The 22,934-nt window shown below is 34.5% G+C and overlaps 1 protein-coding gene across 3 annotated transcripts in view; it reads left to right on the top strand.

Moving 5' to 3' along the window:
* Positions 1 to 22,934, top strand: part of LOC118180988 (ecdysone-induced protein 78C-like) — a 279,666-nt gene that overhangs the window by 94,677 nt on the left and 162,055 nt on the right. The window contains exon 1 of one of the 3 annotated variants that reach the window (XM_035350067.2): positions 19,900 to 21,504. The exons of 1 other annotated variant lie outside the window; for it this stretch is intronic. In XM_035350067.2, the coding sequence (XP_035205958.1) occupies positions 20,979 to 21,504 (526 nt within the window). In that variant the 5' untranslated portion in view covers positions 19,900 to 20,978. Of the gene's footprint in view, positions 1 to 19,899; positions 21,505 to 22,934 lie in introns of those variants that run through there. One more of the 3 variants, XM_035350068.2, reaches the window with a different exon arrangement.

Below are 22,934 nucleotides of genomic sequence, written 5' to 3'. Positions count from 1 at the left end.
TGATTTTTTTTTTTTCTCCAGGATTATACGAGTAAAATCTAAATGTGATTTTCATGTACATGCAATGAATCTTGTCTAAGATGACCCGCACGGTTCTAGATGATTTGTCTTCCGTCGAAGTATTTGTAACGGAAGAATTGTCTCCACTTTTGCACTTCCATCACTACACCTTACATGTAAGTGTTATAATAGTGATTTTTGGTAAGGACTGTGAAACCCAAATATGATTTTCATATAAGTGCAGTGAATCCTCTATAAGATTATAAGGTATTTCTCCCGCTTTCTTAGCGTGCCTTCGTGGTGTAGTGGTTCTGCAAGCTGGGCCGGTATTCTAGAGGTCCGTGATTTGATTCTCAGCGAAGGTGTTTGCTAATTTTTCATCTTGCCTGTTTCCAAAAAATACCTAGTGTCTCTACAAGATGACCAGATGATTTGTCTTTTGTCGAAGTGATTGTCACGAAAGAATTCTCTCCGCTTTTCCACTTCTACCGCTACACTTTATATGTAGGTGTTAAAACAGTGATTTTTTTCAGGGGCTATAAAACCTAAATGTGAATTTCATGCAAATGCAGTGAATTCTTTCTAAGATGACCAGCACTCTTCTAGATGATTTGTGTTTTGTCGAAGTGATTGTCACGGAAGAACTTTCTCCACTTTCACGTGCAAGTCATAAAATAATGATTTTGTGGTAGGGGCAGTAAAACCTAAATGTGATTTTTATGTAAATGCAGTGAATCCTCTCTAAGATGACCAGCACGGTTAAAGATGATTTGTCTTTAGTCGAAGTGATTGCCCCGGAAGAATTCAGTACACTTTCACATGCAAGTGATAAACTAGTATTTTTTTGGTGGAAACTGTAAAACTTGAACTAGATTTTTACATAAATACTGTAAACCCTTTGTATGACGACTATCCGTGGTTCTAAATGATTTTGTTCTTCTGTGGAGATAATCGTGTAAGAGAGGTAGCATTCAATATCCTATGGCCCGCCAGCGGTCGAGCGAGAAAGAGTGAACATTGATTTTTTTATATGGGTTAGGCAAACGGGCTGGCTACTTTACGCATTTTCATGTTTTTCCTCGTTTGTAACGTGGATAAGAGCAGTTTCCCTGAGAAAGTCCGAGGTATCGCTTTCCTTAACCAAATAACTCAGGCGTACTTTGAAAAAAATCACATAAACCAAATCAGCACCCAGTTCTTATTTATGTTCATATAAATATAACGAGCCCTTTCTTTGCCGCTGTTCCCCTTAGAAGAAAACCTCCGGAAACGGCCAGTATTTTTGAGAGCGCAAATTAACATTGGTATTGATGAACATCACCTTTCTAAGGTGGCCACCACCACAGAAGACCAAAATTGTCTGTAACCATCGGTGGCCGCCTAAGGAAGGGTTCACTATATTTTCACACTTAAATGACTAAACTGTGCTGCAGATTATAAAACTTGAATGTGATTTTTCACATAAGAATGTGAATGAATTCTCAGGTGGGAGTAGGGCAATGGAATTTTGTTTTGAGGGGAGGAAAGAGGCTGGTTCTAAATATCGGCTTTAGATCTGGAACATAAAAACTGAAAGGAGCTTGTTATAATAGAGGAGCTGATAGGCATCGGGAGTCAGCCAATCGGTACTTTTAGTGAGCTATAAATTTAAAGAGAACAGTCAGTGTGGATGATTTGTGAAAAAAGACAAACAGAACATTAAGATGCAGCAATGCTGTTTGTGTTAGTCTTGAGATCAGGAGTTTCCAGAGAATTTTTTTTCGCAGATTCAGCTGCTGATACTGGCAGTCTTGCAGATGGTTTCTGGAAAGTAGTACAGAGTAAATGACATTTATACTTTTGTTGTTCTTCTTTTTTACGATTATTTAGCGTGGTGGGCGTGGTGTGAAGGAAAGTCATGGATCAAGCCAGTGTGTAAAGTGGACCCTCTTATCGCGACCACTTGTAGTTGAGAAAGGTATAGTTCGTAGAACTGCTTTAGTATATTCGAATATAGCTGTTACAACGTCCGACATACGTGCATAGGCGTTTTTCAGGATACGGCTTGTAACACTATTTTTACTCCATTATTATCACTATGTATGGTTTTCAACACAATTATATAATGTTACTTAGGCATCTATGTATGCTATGTGACACATATCATATTATTACACTAGTATTGTTACAGCTTTGTTTCGATATCTATAGTATATTCTCGATTATATGGGCTAATGGCCGGAGAAGCAGGTCACGGATAATTGGAAACATAGGTAATCCGAACTATAAATTTTCATGCATATTGTATATGTTTATTTCTTTAAAAAACAAATTACTTTGGTTTTGGCAACATTTAAATTTGTCGAGTTTGACTGCATGTTTTTTTAACTGTCATTTAACCACTGTATTCGATTCACCTTTGATCGACGAAATCCAATAAAGTTTCAATAGAAATTATTATTATTTTGGAAATGATATAATTATCAGTATCTTCTCCGCTTATATTTTCAGTGTCAGTCTGTGCCTCTTCTGTTCTTGTGACATTTGATGTCTCATATTAAAACAACTTTCTTGAGCTTAGTACTTGTAGAGTGTTCTTTATTCGTTTTTTAGCTCTAAAATTTTAGTCACATTTTAAAAGAAGAAGAAAAAGGATATACTCGAATATTTCTTCTTATTTAAAAGAAGAAGAAAATATATTCGAAAATACGCACGAAACAAAAAAACGTCCTACTGAATCAACGAAAGCGATGCCTTCGCCTATGCTCGTGCCGAACGAATTGTACGTGGTAATCGTTGAAACTAAACATAAAGACGACATTCAGCAGTTTTTAGAGCATACTGGGACTTAACGCGTGTTTGTATTGTTACGCATTCTCGCGCATAACGTTGAGGGTACATGCGCGAACACCGCCACGCACGGATAATAAATACGCAAACCGAAATAATCCATACCCGAATAACCGAGACTACACTGTACATAGAATCGTGGCGATGCAGCTGTGTTACGTGGTATATGATACCACTATATAACTCTGTGGTCTGATGTCTGCTAGGCATTCAAACCACTATATAACTCTATTTTTATAATTGGAAACATAGGTAATCCAAACTATATTGTATCACAATAATATAAGTATATCACACTATATTATTTTTGTGTGATTTACAAAAATACGTTAGTAACAGTATTATAATAATATATACACACATGGTTTGTCCAGTGCGGCGTTCACTTACGCAATTATCGAAAACCTTTAAGAAAGCAGCTGCGTTTTAACTAAAATAATGTCACACGCATTGTCCTTTTCTGTCCTTTTTTTAAACTAACATTTGAATATTCGCAAGAGAATACTTAAACCGCTTGGCTGATTTCACCGGCTTTGCTCTTTTCTACAAGAACACTTCCTACGGGACATAGAACATGACTATGTATTTATATTCCCTGGTTGGGCTTGAACAAGCTGATAATTACAGTTACCAAGTAGCCAAGCTGCTCTGCGCTTGAAGTAAAGTAATCTAAACAGTATTTCTCGGAACTGAAATAAACATCGGAACTGAACATCATTTCTCTGAGACGGCTACTTTCAATGAAAACCAGAATCTTCAGAAACATTAGACAGGGCTCACTGTAGAAACCAAAAGCATTCTTTCGTGTGTAGTAATGGTTGCTAGCTAATTGGAAACTCACCACACAATGAACTGGCGAATCTAACTCACACTCACCAGAAGATCCGTAAATTCAAGAAGCCTGTGATTTCTAGAATTCTGATTAGATGTGTAGTTGTATATTTTATAACACAATGAATCCTTTCCAAAACAATCCCCCACAGTTTCAGGTTATTTGGCCCTCAGACATCGTAGTGACGTTCGCTTCCAATATTTAATTCTGATCTCAGGAATACTTATCACTTTCAAAAGCCGTTTGCTTTAGGGAACTATCTACATGAGAGCGTTCATTGTGCGTCATAATAAAGGTACCACTGAAAAACATCATATGTGGCAGGACAGTGGAAAATAAACGCGAAGATGTGCAGTTATCTCCCGTAACAGTTTATAAATACTCTAAACTAATTCTTTCCAAACCAAAGCATTGGCTGAAGGATTAATACTAAATAAATTGATAACTATATTAGTAACTACCCAGGAAAACTAGCTGACTGCATAGGTGTTTTTTGTGGTTTTCCTCATGTGCAACGTAAATATAAACCAGTTCCCCTTAGAAAGACTTCACGAAGTCATCCCTCTCTTTAAGCAGATACCCCTCCTTTGGGGTATAGTAATAACCCAGTCTAACCTAACCTTTCTTTTCCCTTTCATTCTGAAAAGTCCACACTGCTTTTTTATTTCTCTCTACGCGACTTACAACATGATAAAAACTAATATGTTGTCGGCAGAGTCTTAGTATTTCGATGCTAACATTCCTTCCTCGATAAAAATTAATAGGGACGAGGTATTTGAATTCGAATATCACGTTTCTTAAAACATTCGAGATCCCAAAACTGTAATTTTCGCGCTTTTTTTCTTCATTCGATGGAATTCATTGGAATCCTGACCTAAAAACACATTAAATGTTTGTAACTCAGAACTGTGGAAAGATTCATTTTAGCGACATTCAGTAGAAATAAAGACAAATATCTGGAAATGCGAGAAAAATAATGAGGGAAAAAAAAAAAAAAAAAAGAGTGCTGTAATGTTATTCTGTTATAGATTAACGTGAAGAAAATTTTTACAGTTATTCAATAATATGTAATAATAATAATAATAATAAATTAAAAAAATCGCCTACGAGATTTAAATATGCATTTTTTAAACTGCATTCTTGCGCGTAAGGCTTGCGATAGGTATTTCATGTTAGTGAAATTGCAACGATTTGTGCTGCAATATGACACAGGATTCGCTTAGTGAAAACAGCAATACCTTTTTCGATGCATTAAAAATCACAGATTTCAAGATTCGTTTACTTTTATTCTTACAAAAAGTACTTAATATTAACTACTTAATATTCATACAAAAAGTATAATTAAATGAAATTCATATTTTCATTTCTGTCAAACAGCATTCTAAAAAAAACTGAAACTGTATGTCAGTTTATATTTCTTTTTTTAATTGTTTTTCTGTAATCCATAATATGTCTTATTCACATAATTTATTGCAGCTTTTATCTTTTCAGGTAAGTTCTTCATATTTTTCAAGTTCCCATCCTGTTTGGTGAGTTTTGTTTTCTGTTAATAAAATGCTGCTGTTTTCCTACTTCCCACTGTATATGTGCATTATATATATATATAGATATAAAACAATTCTCTTGTTATATACACCTGACCCTCCAATCAACATGCGTATTTATTATAAACGGATTCCATAAAATAATCTAAGACATCTATGTCAAAATCGCTTTTCTGAAGCGATCATCGCTGCAGAAGAGCAAAAATCTTAGGTAGTCGTCTTAGAAAGCGATCACCATTTATTCGTGGTTGCGTTAAAATCTGCTTAGAGTAAATATCAAGTAATTAAAATTTTTGTTCAAATGTTAGGACTTTTCGTTGCTCGTTGGAAGCAGTTTCGGCATAACTACAGGCATTTCCTATGCGAATGATAATTCGTATGGGATATAAAGATTGCTGTGATATGTAAAACACACAAAAATAAATAAATAAATAAATAAATAACTATGATCACGTTTTTTTTTTGTAATGCTGAATTTACTGCATTGCCCATAGGAAGGTCTAAGCAGATTCTTACAACATCTGAGGTCAATGTAGTACAAGATGCCCATAATTTATCCAGCGGATAAAGATATGTTTTAAATAATACAAGGTAAAAGACAGGGAAAAATGAGTGACTGAATTTCATTCAGCACGTTAAAGAATTTTATATTAATATATTTTGCCGCCCTTGTGGTATGGTTAGGGGATCCTACTGCGTGCCAAAGGGCCCGGGTTCGAATTCCGGAGAAGACATGGATGTATATTGTCTGTCCCTGCATAGGAGGTAATGGTGGCTCCCTATTAGGTGCCTCCATAACACAATGATCACCGCTTCCGGGCTTAGTAGTGGTAAAAGCCTAAAAAATAGCTAGTGCCCGACGTAAATAATAATAATAATAATAATAATAAAATAAATAAATAAAAGAAGTTAAAACATTTCAACACAAGTACCATTAGTTGCTCGGAGAATATAAAGTCTGTTCTCTAGTTCCCTGTCAACATTATTAAGCATTTGCGGAGTCACGGTAGTTGTTTCTGATGAGATTCGATTTTTTAATTCTTCGATGCTGCGAAGCTCTGCAGCATATACTCGGTTCTTCAGTTATTCCCCGAAAAGGATGTAAAATGGTGTGACATACAGAAAACAGGTTGATTATGAAATTGCTCCACCTCTAATAGTCCAACGATCTGAGAATGTTTCACTAGGAAACCACGAACCCAGTGACAGGGGTTCCATCCTTTTGGGGAAAAAAGTCTGGATTTCTTCTAATTGGCACAGCAAACATTCTCAGCATGTCAAAGTAAATCTTCAAATTAATTGATGACTCGGAATAAAAGAAGAGACGAATTACTTTGTTATGAGTTAGTGCATACCAAATGTTAATCTTAGAACTACCTCGCTCAATTTCCTTAAACGTTGCATTTTTTATGATTCTGAAATCCTGAAGTTAAATCTATTAACTTCTCCTGAAACATAAAATGTTACTTCGTCACTATATGAGAATTTTCTGAAAAAAATTGGTCGTCATTACTCATACAATCAAGAATGTCTACAGGAAATTCCATATAATGACTCGCCCATTAGTTTTCATTAGTTAACAAATGTGCAGTTTATATGCAGCCAGTTTCAATCATTCCAGAACAATTTTATGAACAGTCGATATTCCTATCTGCCTGCTGGCGCGGCGAATAGATTTACTGGGATTGCGCACAAACACATTTCGAATGGAGTAAACATGAATCTTGGTTTACCCGCAGCTGCTTTATACAGAATATGTCAGGTCTCTCGAAACTGTTTTAAACATTTTTTAATTGATTGTTCCGTTGGTGGATGTTTATTTAATTCATGTCGATATCGCTTCTAAGCTGTTTTTGGAGATTTCGTTTCCCATAACCAGAGACGCACATTACTTTGCCTGTAAGCAAACAAGTTCCCTGTTGCCATTCCCCCAAATTATAAATTCCATGAACTAGCGATTTTATCGATAAAAATTATTTCCGTTACTTACATTACGTTAAAATTACGATTCAGTTTTATTTTATCAAATTATGGACACCCGTATATTTCAACATAAGGTTTTTGAATGTGGATTTCTGAAAGAAACATTTTTATTTTAAAATTTATTTAGAAATATTCATTTCTAAAACACGGCTTTCAGGAATCTACATTCGAAAATTTTGCACTGAAATAATGCGAACTTAAACGTGGAGAGAACTTGTTTAAAAATTCATGTGAGCCAGTAATTTCTGATTATCATTTGTATAAATGCTGAAATTCGAAATTTCATCGTTAATCAAATTCAGTTTTGTTCGAACTCAAAATCAGTACTTTTTCATCAGGCAAAAGTAGTTTATAAAGTTACAGCAAGGGATTTTCAGAGCTAATTTTTCATAATCATTAAAAAAATAATAAATGAAAAATCTGCAGTGTTTCAGATCTTAAATTACGTTCAAAGGAGCGTTTTTTTTAACGTTTTGTGTGTTACCTTTATTTATTAAATATCATGTTCTTTACACTTAAACCATAAAATTTAGTTAAATAGCAATGTCGCAAAATAATTTTAAAATGAGCATATTTTTAGAATTTTCCATACACAGTACACAGTAAACATGAACGCGCTGGAGATAAAAAGGTCCCCCCCCCCGTAGAGTGTTGCCATTGCTCGCTTTTAAATCGTTGAGTTTGTTACTCAAAAATTCGTTAAAGTTTTACAAAATATGAAATCGATAATAATACAAATTTCAAATTTCAAATTTGGGATTTCAGATGCCCATGTTCGCAGTAGAATTATGTCATTCAAATTTTGATGGCTCTAGATACCGTTGTTTTATCACAATGCGAGAAATATACGTACATTTATGCAAATTTTTCATTATTTAATTTCTTCAAATATAATGCAGGACTTTAACATTTTGTAACAACAGTTTTAAAAGTGAACCGACATTTATAGGAGTCCGACGCATAATGCCTAAACTAAAGTAATAGTCCTTTGGGACTCAAATCCCTTTGAACTAAAAATACAAATAATTAAAATAATAATAATAATTTAAAAAATTTCTTTAACGTATTATTTGCAAAATGCTTGAACCATTATACTAGGCTGCTATTCATATGCTCTGAAAATGTTCCTAAGCATAAAGAAATATAAACGTTTTAACTTGTTTTTGAATGCAACTTTAAAAATGCTATTCAGAAAAACGTAATGTTACGAAATGTCCGCGGTAAGATAGCGTCTCCGCAAAGCAGGTTTAAGGTTGCCATAAAATGGTAAGGGAAGTCAGGGTTGCCACATTTGGCTAGAAATCGCCCATTTGGCAATATGGCAGGGACGGATGGAGAACCTTCTGGAACGAATTCTTACCGGTTTAGCCCAGAATGTTCTGGAACACAAGCCAAAAACTATATAGACCCTGCTGGTACACGGAGAGTGAGTGTGAGGTAGTGTGTTTCATACAGTTAGTCCGTGCGGAGACGATCGAGTTGACAGCCGGCCTGTGAATGCCGAGTGGGTCGTCGAGTGCATCGAAAGAGTCTCTTAGTATTATAGTATCTGTGTTATTGCATCTTCGAGAGAGTGTGTTGAGCTCTGGGAACGACTGAACCGAAGGGTCGGGAGCTGTGCTCTGTGTGTCGTCGTGTGCATCGCGAGTTGTAGCATGGAGAGTCTCGAGAGTACGTGAAGTTCCGAGACCGGCCAAGCAGAGTCGGGAGCTGTACTCTAGTGCTTTGCAGTGAAGCTGTTTCCACCGTTATAGCCTGATAACCTAAAGGCTGCGTCGCTGATTGTCCCAGCGAGTTTATAGTAGATCTTCGACGACTGTAAAAACGTGACTTTGGAGCTGTCCTGATTAATACCGGCCAATAAAGTGTGTTTCAATATTCCATCAAGTAATAGAATTCCAACGTAAATAGAAGAAACTGAACAAAAGTAGTTAGTGCATTTCTTAATAATTTAAATCTTTAATTTAACTTAATAGTTTAATTCTTTAATTTAATTTAATAATTTAAATTTCAAAATTATTTTAACTCATTATTTATTTAAATTTTATAACTTATATTTTCAGTTAATTAATATAAATTAAAATAGAGTTGTTTAAATATATATAAAGAGAAGTACAGATAAAAATTAGGTAAAAAAAAATTATAAATTAGCAGTAGCTCCTTATTTCCTCATTTTAATTGGGGTATATCCCCTCTCTACCCTAAATATCGTAAAAAATTATTCTGGACAGCTTCATTTCTAGATTAATCCATATCATACAGCTTTTAAATAGCGATGTTCACGTAGCTAATTCGGAACTCAAATTTTCGAAAACCGAAACTTTACTCTTAATGAGCTTAACTAAAACTACGCGCTTATCGTCTGCTCTTCAGCGAACTACGCGATAACTACGCGCTTATCGTCTGCTCTTCAGCGAAGGTAGAATGATACTTGCTGATTCTCATCTTACCGCAAAGCTGTCAAAATTGTACATGTTTTGAAAGAGGCACGATTAGAGTGGCAAGCGAATTGTGGCCACAAATGGCAATTTAAATAAAATTGAATATTTAAGCTGCCTTGGCTGCCAAGTTTACTATTCATTATGGATCAACATCTAATGAACATTTAACAACATTTTTCCGACAACATTGCATACATACATATATATATATATAATTTAGATGGTGTTCACATGGAGATGCATAAAATAGCAGTTACAGTCATGGCTGATGGAAAAAACCTAATAAAATAGTAACTGTAATTTAAGAAAAGACGGAGATAATTGCAAATATGACCAATTGAACAATTCTTTTTATTTCTTTAAAAGCACATCCTGAGTATAAATTGGTACGATCCTTAATGTAAATCGCTTAATGGGTGCAATCTAAACTTCTGTTTCTGATCACATTTCTGCCTTTTTACAACTTCGTAACAATTCTTTTCAATAGTGTAAATAAAAGTGCAGCAGCAGAGAGCAAGCAGGTCGGCAGGTTGGAAGCGATTAAGAGAATACGATGTATCCAAGATGAAAGCTAAGTTCATATTTAATTTCAGTTATGCATTGTTTCTATTGATTAGTATTAATTTTATGTTCGAAATCATTATCGGCTAAAATGTCATATAACTGCCTAAGTCAGTTATATGACATTTTAGTTATGCGAAGTCACTAGAGTTATGCGAGAATCGTATGGCGTGGATTATTTCGAAATGGCGCAGTTCAAAACGATTTACTCGTATTATAAACTGTTACTATCTTTAGAGTGGAAAAGGGAGCAGCCAAACTAAACAGAAAAGTTGTACTATTGCAAATTGATTAAAAAAGCAATTTTAAAATTAAAATAAAATTTTTATTAGAAAAACAAAATTTGGAGATCTCTTACCAATTTTATTAAAAAGTTAAAAATTTGATTTACACATTTTTTTATCGTTCACATACATATATGTATATCAGCTGAAAACGTTTGATTATTTGCAGCGTCATTATAATCCACAGATGATGTTTCTGACGTCATGCATTACACGACTTTTTAAAAATTATTTTTCCACCCCCCGTTAAAGAGCGTATAAACGTTTGAATACGTGTATATTTACTAAAAAGTATAACGGATCAAATGCATCGTGTGTTAAACGCATACCCTCATTTGATTCATTTCATAAGCTATAAACCGTAAGTATATGGACGCCTTTTGAATTTCAGAGAAATGATTGAGTATAAGTATTGAAATGGTTGCTTGTAAGCGTGCAATTTCTTTGCGGCATAAAAGCACTTAAAATGTTGTTGGGCCTGTTGGAGAAGTTGTTGGTAGGAAAAGAGGGGTAAGAGACCCTCGGATCCGTCCCCCGGTAATTAATCCATCAAAACTGGAATGGAATAGGAAAAATTCCTGCTGTCAGCCATCCCTTGCCTCTTGGCTATGCTACTCGTAAAATTTCATGGACTTGCTCTAGCTGAGGCTCTAATTAGGAGAACTGATGATGGCGACATGAGTATACGTCAAACAGTTTGAATCCCTCAGTTCAACCATAACTGCTAAAAATTATTGGATTCAAATTGCTATTTCAAATGCTTTTTTTTTTTTTTTTTTTTTTTTTCAAGATGATTCGCGATAGGGGCCACATTTTTGGTACTGGTATTTCTGAGCCATTTAAGCGCTTCTTCAGCTTTTTGAAAAGTTCAGCTTCCGAACTTTCCGTCATTTGTTTCCGTCAGCGATCATTCAGCTTTAACGGAAGAATATTATTCAACAACGTTCTTAGAATATTGTGTTTGGAGCACATACTGCTTTGGACATTCCACATTTTTCATATTCTCTTTGGCTTTGACAGTAATCTGTGTGGGACGAAGTAGGAATAAAAGTGCTTATTATCTGGAGCCTTCGTCATCCATGTGGCAGCTTTTGAAATAATGAATAATCGTGACACAGTTGCAAAATATGTTTCTTCGCCCTCCCCCCCCCGATGAACTACATACTAATTTTCTTTTAAGAAATCGACCAAGAATTTATCTGAATGTGAAAACAAGTTCATCTTTTATTTGGGAGCTAAACAATAAGAGACAACAATAACAACAATAACATGGATTTATAAAACATCTGTATCTGCCTGCATAGGAAATTGAATAGCTGGCGTCTGTTTGTCCTTTTCATTAACAAATGCAAATGGATTTAATGGCTTTCTGAAGGGTAGGAACGTAGCAAAACATGGAGAAAAATTTTGGGACAAAAAAGAAATTTCTTTTCCTTCTGACGAATGAGTATCTTCACAGTATGAGTCTGAATGTGAGTTGAAAGCTGCTGGTAACATTTTAAAAGTAAACGTAATAACGAGTATACATTCTACAAAAAGGGATTTGGTCGGGACCTAAATAAGCAAGGTGACTTAATGTCTGGTGACCAGTTAACGAGTTCTCACTGTCGTAATTTTGAAGCGAAGCGGATTGACATTTGGAATGGATGTAATTTGATTTTAAGAAAACAATTCATGATTTTTCTATTGTAGAGTTTTAATAAAAGCACACTTGTTAAATGTAATCCTTAGTCTTGTAATCCTTAGTCTAAGAGGTATTATGATACAGTTATTTATTAAAAAATACGAAGTATTATAGTCTCTTTTTTTTAACTTTCACAGTTTGTTTTAGTATGCCGAAAAAAATTGCTTCGTAGGGTGCTGTTTAAACCGTTCCTAGTCCAAAATGTTTTTCAGCTACATGTTTAACGCGTTAAATTGCCGTTTTTACTGTTTTCTCACCTGAATTTCTTTGTATAATTTAATTAAAATAGTTATATAGTTTTTTTTTTAAGTTACACAATTTTTAACTGAACCCTCTAGAAACTAACTATCGTAACATTGTTGATTACATGTGACTAAAAATAAAATCATCGAATTCCTAGAAATGACCAACATTTTCAAAGGAAATCGAATATGAATTGAATAATAATTACTCTCTTTCCCTCCTCTCTCTCTATATATATATATTCATATTTGCGGCCTCCATTGACTGCTTTCGTTAGCACCGTCTCCTTGCTCTCGAGTTATATGCGTAAGATATAAAACTATGAAGAAAATCATTAACAAATTACTAACTGAATTGGAACAAGTAGTTAACTTTTGTTGTTGTTATGACTAATCTCGTTTGTCTGATATCAGTGCAAGCCCACGAAATTCATCGTGCCAAAGAGGCAAGATTGTGCTTGTAGTTGGTAACAGCCTTGGACATCAAACAGGTGACAGTACGACCTTGCTGAGTTCCACCCCCAATTTTAAAGGAGAGCACCCCGGGGGTGACGGGTTCGAGGATCTTTCACCTCTCTTCCCGTACGACCAACCTCTCGAGAGGACTTTCGGCTCGCCTAACATTTAGAGTGTCCCCACGCCGCACAGACACTATACATTTATAAACAGCCATGCCTTTTCCGGGATTCGAACGCGGGCCTTTCGATAATGCAGTCAGAGTCATTAACTACTATCCCGGCTTGGTGGCTGTAATTAACTTAATTAGCAATAGCTCTTTTCTTCATGCTTAATTAACCCACGTCTCTTCGCTTATCTGTATTCTCCATTATTTAAGACGTAATTGCACATATAAAATTGTGTAGCACGTATAGCACCCCTAGTTTTGTATCAACAAGGAAAAAATGTGTTTGTAAAGAATTATTCATGTTCAGAAATAAAAATGGATACTTAATTTCTATGATAGCTATAGCTGATTGCAGCTGCGTCGTTATACATTGTAACGCGATTGCCATTCCACGTACGACTGATACAAAATAATTGGGATCTCTATTATTACTTGAAATTCTCTTTATGTCCTAATACATTTCTTAGATGGTCATCTCGTGATTTTAGTTTTAGTCAGTACATATGAGCAAGGCTGTTGTGGCTGATAAAACACATACTGTGAACCATCTCGTCACATTCTCAGTTTCTTAAGAATATAAATAAATATCAGTATTGAAAATCATTGTGTAAAAGAACCACTTCCACAGCAGTCCAGAATCTACGGGAATCATGGGTGGTCGTGTTAAAGAAGGTTTACTGTATTTTACTTCTTAATGCATTTATTAAAAATCTAGTCTCATCATTTTAAATCCGAGAGCTGCCAACAACACCGGATTAAATCGTTGATATAAAATTTCATCATTGTCAACAATTGCACAATAGTTAAGAAACTCAACGACTGCTGTAAAACCGTCAAGAATTGGCATTAATAACGTTAGAGGCTCTGGGGGGGACTTCATTTTAAACGTTATTCTCCGCTCTATCTGATGTTACAGAGATCGAAATCCTGCGACATTTAGCTTAATCTTTAAGCGGGGATGTATAAGAAAAATTTAGCATTAAATAAGAATATATCGATATAGAATTGTGAAAGAAATCGTTGTGGAATGTTATTTTGTTATTACAAACGTCTACGTGTGATAAATTTCGAAAAAAAAAACTTTAAGAATTAATTCATGCTTTGACCTTAAAGAAGGAACAAATGGAGAAATGTAGCTAAATAAAACCGCTCAAAACCATCAGAAATTCATAATAATTACCATTGATTGTATCAGTTAAATTGTAATGCATTTGTGTCTTAAGCTTAATTAGCCTTAGATGGTGTTACCTCCGTTTCAGTTTTCTTCGTCTCAGTCACAGTTTACCAATTCCAAGTTCATCAGTACCTAAATAAGATACTTGTCGTGATCTTAGAGCAACGACTTTGTCTTCTTTAAAAAAAAGGCTTTTATTTGTCTGCGAGGCGTGTGTGATTTCAGAGAAGGGAAGTGTCGAAAGAAGGGTTGGTTGTTCGAATGCACTCTATAGAACTCAGCCCACGACACGATCCGAAATTTGGGAAACACCCTTATGCGGAAATGATCGCTACCCCACTACCTCATCTTCTGTGAAGGAAGAAAGCAACAGTACCTTTTCTGGGCCTAATGCTTCCATAATATTTTAGAATTATATAACACTTCCATTTATTATAATCTATTTTAATATGCTTGTGTAATTAATTATTCAATTTATTAAACAATACTTGTTGAAGATTATTATTTTGCTTAATCAACCTACAAAAAACATATAGCTTTTCCACCATGTCAAAAGCACGAAACTGCAAAATACTTATTTCGAATAATTTTTTTTTTTTTTTTTTTTTTTTTTTTTTTGTTTGTTTTTGAAATATTTGACACTTTGGAATCCGAGTTATCACTTGTTCACAATGCTAATTTTACTTAATCAACCTGCACGTAGCATATATTTTTCAACCTATTAAAACACGAATTGATATAATTGTTGTTCCGAGAAGAGACTTTTTTGGAATAGAATTCACAATCATCATTTTATCTAAACAGTCTTCAAGAAGTCTATCAGACTCAGATGGACGCGGTATCTCGAGGAAAGTTTGTTTTGCCTATTAGTTCCTTCACTAATGATGTTACTCGCTGCAGCAGGGAAGCCTTCTTTCGATAGTGACGGGCCGGCTAGTTTACCTCGTGCTCAGCGTGAGATTTTTGTGAATTGCATTTAAATTTATCGAGTGTTAATAATTTATTTTATACGTATTGCGCTGCGGAAATTTTCGAATTAAGTGCCTAGTACCCATATTGAACAGTGGTAGTTCGGTCTGGGGTTTGAATCACGGCGGATCAGCTGGTTGCATGGACGTTTTCGGGGTTTTCTCTATGTGGTAACGTGTATACGAGCCAGTTTCCCTTAGTAAGTCCTCCACGAGGGTATACCTCCCTTTAAACAAAATATATGTAAATCTCTAATAAATCAGACTGGATCAAATGTAAATTAATAAACACAGAGCGTTATTCCACACAACGTTTATTGACGAACACCAAAGACGAACTGATACATATACATATTTATGACATCACAGTTTCTTTTTATAAACACTACTGCCATCTATTGGCGATCGGAGGATAATAATCACAAACTTATATTTAACACTCCCCCCCATGCATCCGTAAACGGATGCATCAATTTTACTGAACTTCAAGATTATAAAGTCTTTCAGTTGGTCTTCTAACAACACCCATATCCAACTGAATCTCATAAGATCTAATTCTGCCATCTTTTCCGTGAAATAATTCTTTAATCCTACCTAACTTCCAGTTACAGCGTTTCACATTATCTTCTCGTACAAGTACAACATCATTAATTTTAAACACGGGAGAATTCTTTGGAGTTTTTGAAAACATGACTGATCTTAATTCTAACAAATATTATTTATAAAACCTTTTCCAAAAATGCTGTAATAATAATTGTCTATGCTTCCATCTTTTAATCAACTGAGATCTTGTAGATTTTAGTTTAGATTCAAGTAAAACAGTTAATCTAGATCCAGTTATATAATGAGATGGTAAAAGAGAATCAGGCTCATTTGGTTCATTCTATGCATAGGTTGTAGGTCTAGAATTAATAACAGCTTCAAATTCAAATAAAACAGGATACAGTTCTTAACAATATAAAAAAGCTTTACCTAAGATATGTTTTAAACAAGTTTTTCCAGATCTTATCAAACGTTCCCAGAATCCACCCCACGAAGGAGCACCTTATACAATAAATTTCCATTCAAACCCATTATTCCCAAGGAAATTTAAAAATCTTTTCATCTTTACACAATTTATACAAATATTTTAATTCACGATCAGAAGTTTTAAAGGTCGTAGCATTATCAGAATAAATACCTCTACGTGCAAAAAATCTACACAATGCTTAAATGAAACACTCTGTACTTAAATTTGATAACAATTCTAAATGGATTCCTTGAGTCACTGCACAGGTAAACAATGAGATATACACTTTTGTACCATCTTTCAAATACAAAGGGCCAGCAAAATCTACGCCACTTACCTCCAATGGTTGAGCTTTCTCCACTCGGTCACCAGGAATAGGAGCATATTCTATATTCTGGAAGAGCATATTCTAAAATTAAGGCATAAAATATAAAGATTTATTTATAAAAGCCATTGGAATACAACAAAAAGAACTCATGCGAAAATGACGACGCTGTTTGACTGAAGGATTGTTAAAGCGCGTGGTTGCCAGAACTTGGCATATTCCGAAAATCTGGCGACTTCTAATGTGATTGCAATAACATGTAAGTACCAAAAGTTTTACAAATGTGCCATTATCTTTTGTTCTTTGTTTATTGTAATAACTGACTTAAGAGATATATTTCTAATGTTTAGAACAATTTTGTCACTGCCGAAATGAATTGTTGACGAATATGTGTTTTTTTCTTGCTGGAAGCATTAAGTTAAATGCATAATAGCGATTCAAAAAAACATTCGAACATAAGATGATTTCGAGAATTTAATGATTAAAAATTTAAATAAATAACTTCGCATAAAACTAAGAAATAAATGAGATATTTTAAATATATTGTTTTTAAATATGAAATTAAGCTAAAGTTATTGGGATGTTGAGGTACAAATGTTATAAGGAGCCAATTCTAGCAAACTTCTCTCGTGAAACACATGGGAAAAGGATTTTAAACTTAGAAGAGATGAAGTTTAAGGTAAAGGAGCTTCTTTGGAAGAAAAAATTTTGAGATTTCTTTTGATGTGAGCAAACTTAAATTATTTCAATGTAATTTCGAATTACCTAAGATAAATTTGATTCAAAACAAACCGCGAACAAGGCATCCAATGAGTAGTGAAGAAAAGTGAGTGATTATTTGTAATCCTAAAATTAGTGCAGTGAAAGTGACTTTAGAAGCCCAATAAATATTTAACAAGTCTACTAAAGCAAAAACTATTAGAAATATTACTATATTAAATATACTAAAATTAGAAGATCCAACCTTTCATGAGCAAATGGTTTGAAGAAAACTGTTTCTTAGTAAAGCGAAGCAAAGGGCAATTAAAGTTCACTAAAATCTATATAAAAAACCCTCAAGATTTTTGGGAATTGGGTTATATTTGTGGATGAAGGTAAATTCGGTATTTTTTAGAGTGATGAAAAGCAAATGGCGAAAACCCATTGCTGAACTTCAGATGAAGACTCTTATCTCTTCAATAAAACATGGTGAAAGTAGCTAGATGATCTTTGACTGTATGAGTACTTGTGGCTTATAATAGCTAGATTCGACTGGTGGCAAAATAAATAAACTTAACGTAATATTCGAGTATTTTAAAACAAAACTTGAAACCAGAGAGCACAAAGAATGGGCAGATTGTCATGTTAAAACTAACTTTGCTTGACTGAAGGATTCTTATGAGCATGGTTGCTTGAAGAATCGTTATGCGCATGGTTTCCAGAGTTTGGCCACATGCTGAAAATTTGACGACTAAGGTGATTGCGATAACACATGAGTACCAACACTTCATTAGAATGGTGATCGTATCTGTAAAATTTAGATCAGGAGTTCTGAAACCAGAGGGGAGAATTTCCCCTAGGAGGAATTTCATAGTTTCAGAAAGAGGATACGGTTAGCCTCTTATTTCCCTGTTAAATTAGTTTTATTTTATAAATACAAAAAAGAAAACTACTTAATTCAAGTTTTGGTATTTAGTAACATTTTGCATACTTTTTCATGTTTAATTTGTAAAACTCATTAAAAATAGTCTAAATTTAAGCAAATGTTTATATATTTTTCCGTGTTTGGGTATTGGGGGGTATGATCGTCTAGTAGTGGTGAGAGGGATGCATGGAGCAAAAAAAGGTTGAGTACCAGTGTTGTAGATTTTATATAATTACCCATGTGCCATCAAAACACTTGTGGAAGAGTCCAGATCTCAGTACTGCTGAGCGTATTTAGGATCATTTGCAAGAAAAAGTTAATAAATTGAAACTTAGAAATGAACTAAAGGTAAACTAACTAAAGAGTGGGAAATTATCGAAGGAAGTTTATGTCAAAATCTCGTGAAATTCATTTCTGGAAGAATCGTGAAGTTATATAAAGGAAAGAAGGCAGAGAACATAATTAAAGCAATTTTTAGAGTTTTTATTTTTCTTTTTAATCTGTTTATGAGCCACAATACTTTTTTAACCCTTAATATTTCGTTTATATGCAAGAAATGTATATATTTCATTTCCCCCCTAAGATATGGCATGTATTTCATTAAATTAAGTATTGAATTATTTTTTCAAAAGTGTCTGAAAGCCTGCTGAGCCTTAATGCTTTTATGACTCACTGTATCTGCGGATAATATTTAGGCAGGTGTAATAGAGTGAAAAAGACTGCAGTTTTTTAAAAACTTTTAACAAACTATTTTTTTATTAATTTATTGAAATTGCCTTTTTTAAAGTGTGAGACTATTCTGAAATCTTCAAAATTGTAGTTATTTTATTTATTTATTTATATTTTATTTATACTTTTAATCATTTATTTTTCTTTCTTTTTTTTTAAATATTTATTTATTTATATTTTATTTATACTTTTAATCATTTATTTTTCTTTCTTTCTTTCTTTTTTTTAATATTTATTTATTTCTATTTGTTATAATTATTATCATCATCATCATCATCATTCTGCATGTGCAACGCAAATAAAATGCGCATAATCTAAATTGTATAGGAATCTTTTGCGTAATCATTGATAAAAATATTAGAGACAAAAGTTGCAGCAAACGTTGCTTTTTACGCAGCGTCATTGGTAGGGTGTTTACACTAGGAACTGCTTAATTAACGATGGCAGAATTACAATCTGTGTAACAGCGGCTTATTCGATTGTTACCTTTTCTTCAATTCATGATGAACTTGAAATTAAAAAAAAAAAAAAAAGCTTCCGTGAGACGCGGCGGACCTTGAAATTATTTTCCTGAATCGGAAGAAAAGAGCGAAAATAATACAAAATACAAAGATAAAAACGAAAACGTGACACGTTAAGTAACCACCCCCACTTAAAAAGATAGGCCGTCATCGCTTACCACCACGAAGCAAGCATGCGTCAAACCCAACTATGAACCTGTATTTTGAGAAAAACCGTGTACTCTTCTTTTAAGTAAGTGCGCCAATAAATAAACAACAACGGAATAAAGTAAGCGTTTAAAGAAGAAAGAAGAGAAGAATAGTCATAGAGATGAAAAAAAGAACTTTCTTTCAGCGATGGACGCGTTTGCGGATAATAAGCAAGGGGGGCAAGACATTAGCTCTGTAACGGTACTTCTCAGAGATCGCGAGAACTGGTTGGGAAAAGTAAGCGACCCAGCAACTGCAGTGGAAAAATCCACCGGTTTTTTGGTCATGGTGTAGGCACTGCAGCTTTACCTGTAGGGGGGTTAGGACAGGTTCGGCTTTGCGCTGGTTCTACCTGGTTCGTTGACCTGACAGGTAAACAGGATCGGCAGCCGCACTTGCCGGTTGGGTCTCACGAGGGAAAGTTGTCCCGCTCCCTTTCTCCGTCCCGGTCGTGAAAGTTTTTCGTTTCCTCGTAGCGAACCTCGCTTTTTGATGGTCAAGTCCACTGCATGGTCTTCTTCCCGGATCGGATCCTAGTAAATTCTGGCCTTGGTGGAACAGCTTGCTCCACCGAAACGATAAGCTGCATGCCGCTCGGAAGAACTGATGCTACCTGTTGCGGAATTTGGAATCTGTTCCTGAGGTCAATGACACCAGGCCCTCCATAACAGTGGCCGATGCCGTATCTTTCGGGAGCGAATGAACTTGAATTTCTGCCTCGTTGGACATTATACATCAAACAGTGCCTCTTTGTCGACAAATGTGGATTAATTTAGCAGGAATTTTACTAATTCATCGAATCCTCTCTACACAACAAATACACTCAGGTACGATTTGTATGAATTCCTAGCTAGCCTCGTGCTCAAACTTTTAAATTATCGGGTATTGTTATTGTTCATTGCCTTACTATTTTGAAACATTTCACATTCCTGCAGGCGACACGACTGTACATAGAGTTATTTGTTTACATCCTATTCTTGCCTGGAACCGATACTAGTATGCTATTTGATTTAAATTATTTGATAAAAGTTAATTATATGTGAGCTCTTTGTTCGTGATTTGTGGTCAATCATTTCTGCTGTATGACCCGATCTATATTTTGTAATATTTTTAGTGTAATTATAAGACATTTTGTGAAATTGATGATGTTGATGCAAAGATAGCAACAGCTGTTAAACGAAGGAACGGTGATTTTTATGATAATTCATACTTAAATGGGAAGCTTGTGCTTATACATTCCACAGTATCAATAGATGAATTAGCAGTTGTGTGACTAAACTAGTGACTGGAAACAAGAAATATTTTAATGTTGTAAACTGCTGGTATAATGAACGGCAGGTATAATCTGCGATTGTAGAAGCACTGTGACTTAAATCACTCGAAATTAAAGACACTACCGTTCTTTTGTTTTGCTATGGACATTTTCATCAAAGTCGAAGAATGTGGCACGGGGGAAGATTTTGGTTCTTCGGTCACCTCCACGGTGGTCAGCCCCCAGGGCCATCAGGCCCCTCATGAGGACCACATAACAGACTTGGGTTTCGATCCGGGCTCAACAACAGACTTTGGGATAAGTATCTTTGACGAAAAGAAAACTTTCTTTGACCCTGTCGCTCCAATGGCCGAACCGGTCAGCACATTCCACCACAGTATCAAAAAGGAATACAACCCCGGTTATGAGCCGGTGGTTACAAACATTCGACCCGCTGCAGTGGTCAGCAGCGGGGCGGATGAGGTAACTAACTATATCACTTCCCCGGTGGTTACCAGTGTAACGTCTCCAGACATTATGGGCAGAAGCCCTCCACCTTTCTCACCCAATAATAACGGACACTACCCGGGTATAACGATTCTATATGAGCAGAAAGGGGCAGAAAGCTCCACAAGCCCACATCGAAAGTATATGCCACAGAAAGGATATTCTCCAACTAAATCTTCGGGTAAGTAATCACTTTATATTAATTTTGTGCATTTTTAAATAAGTATCTTAATTGCATTTTTAGAAACAGGTTTGTTGAGCTGATGTAATTTCCTTGATTAATTCATGAATTTCAGAATTTAAAAGGCCTCCTATTACAAATTGAATGTATTTTGATTGTAATTATCGCAGTGTAAGGGGAAAGAGATTTCTGTAATTTTTTATTTTCCCGCCTCCTCCTTTTTGCTTTTTTTTTTCTCTCTCTCTCTCTTTGAAAATTAACGTAGGTGTTATAAAAACACATTCCTTTTCATTCTTGCTATTTAAAAAAATTGTTGTTATCTTGCTTGTGTATCACTTTCTCATTTGTTCTGGTCTTTGTTAAGTACAGAATAAGAAGTAGGTGATGAGTGATTGTTTCTGTTGTTTATAACTGTTCTTTAAATTTAATTGTTTTAAAGGTGGAGTTTGGGGAGTTTTAACGAATTATTTAGTTTGGCACTATAATTTACAGGTCATAGTAAAGATTTGCATGTCGTTGCTACTGTTTAGATCTTAGCAGAAAATTTTAGATCTTAAGAAGCAATGATAAATATTTTCTCAATTAATTATAATGATTTCTATAATTTGGCTAGTCAGATTCCAAATATTTATTCGTGAAAGTTATATATGCAAAAAAGAATATTTCATTAAAATTAGAACATATAAAAAATTTATTTTCTGTTATAAATAATTTTTTTGCAGGTATCAATATTATTTATAGCTTATTGCAGCAAGAAATCTTAACCATGTTGCTGCAGTTAGCTATATCGTATATTTCCAAGTGACAGTGTAATAATATTATATTAGCCTTTGTGAGTAACCCTCCCCCACTGTTATGGAATTTACAAGTCTTTGTTTTAACGCGTTTTTATAAAAAGCATTTTAGTGTTTTAACATGTGGAAGAAAAACAACTTCCAGGTGTTTATTGTTTTCACGTTGCTGTAAAATTGTGTCCGCGATAAATAACTGTGCCGGCAGTGGACTTGATAAGGTCTTTCATTCGTATAAGTATGTTTTCAATATATTGCACGTTGATTACTTAAAAAAATCATCTTCCTTTTACTTTTTAACATAATTTTCCAATAAGTGTTATTTTATATAATAAGTGTCATACATAAAATAGGTTCTAAGACCTTATAATAGAATGATTACACAATTGCTTCTTTTATACGCTATCGTTGTTATACCTCCTATACGCTATCGTCTGCGCTCAGAAAAAAAATTGTAGTAATGCGTAAACTTCTATGTTTCTGTTTTTAATTGTGTTCAAAAGGTGATATTTCTTTTAAATATTTTTTATATTTTTCTGTTTGTAATATAATGCAGAAATAAATTCTTAAAACTAAAATTCTTTGTGAGTTTTAGTTGTATTCAAAAATGAAGATTTCGTTATATAAAAATGGCTTCAG

The sequence above is a fragment of the Stegodyphus dumicola genome, chromosome 2 (assembly GCF_044657685.1).
Source record: "Stegodyphus dumicola isolate Sdum_Otavi_A_Nest chromosome 2, ASM4465768v1".
Lineage (NCBI taxonomy): Eukaryota > Metazoa > Arthropoda > Arachnida > Araneae > Eresidae > Stegodyphus > Stegodyphus dumicola.
This window is presented reverse-complemented; position numbering and strand designations above follow the sequence as displayed.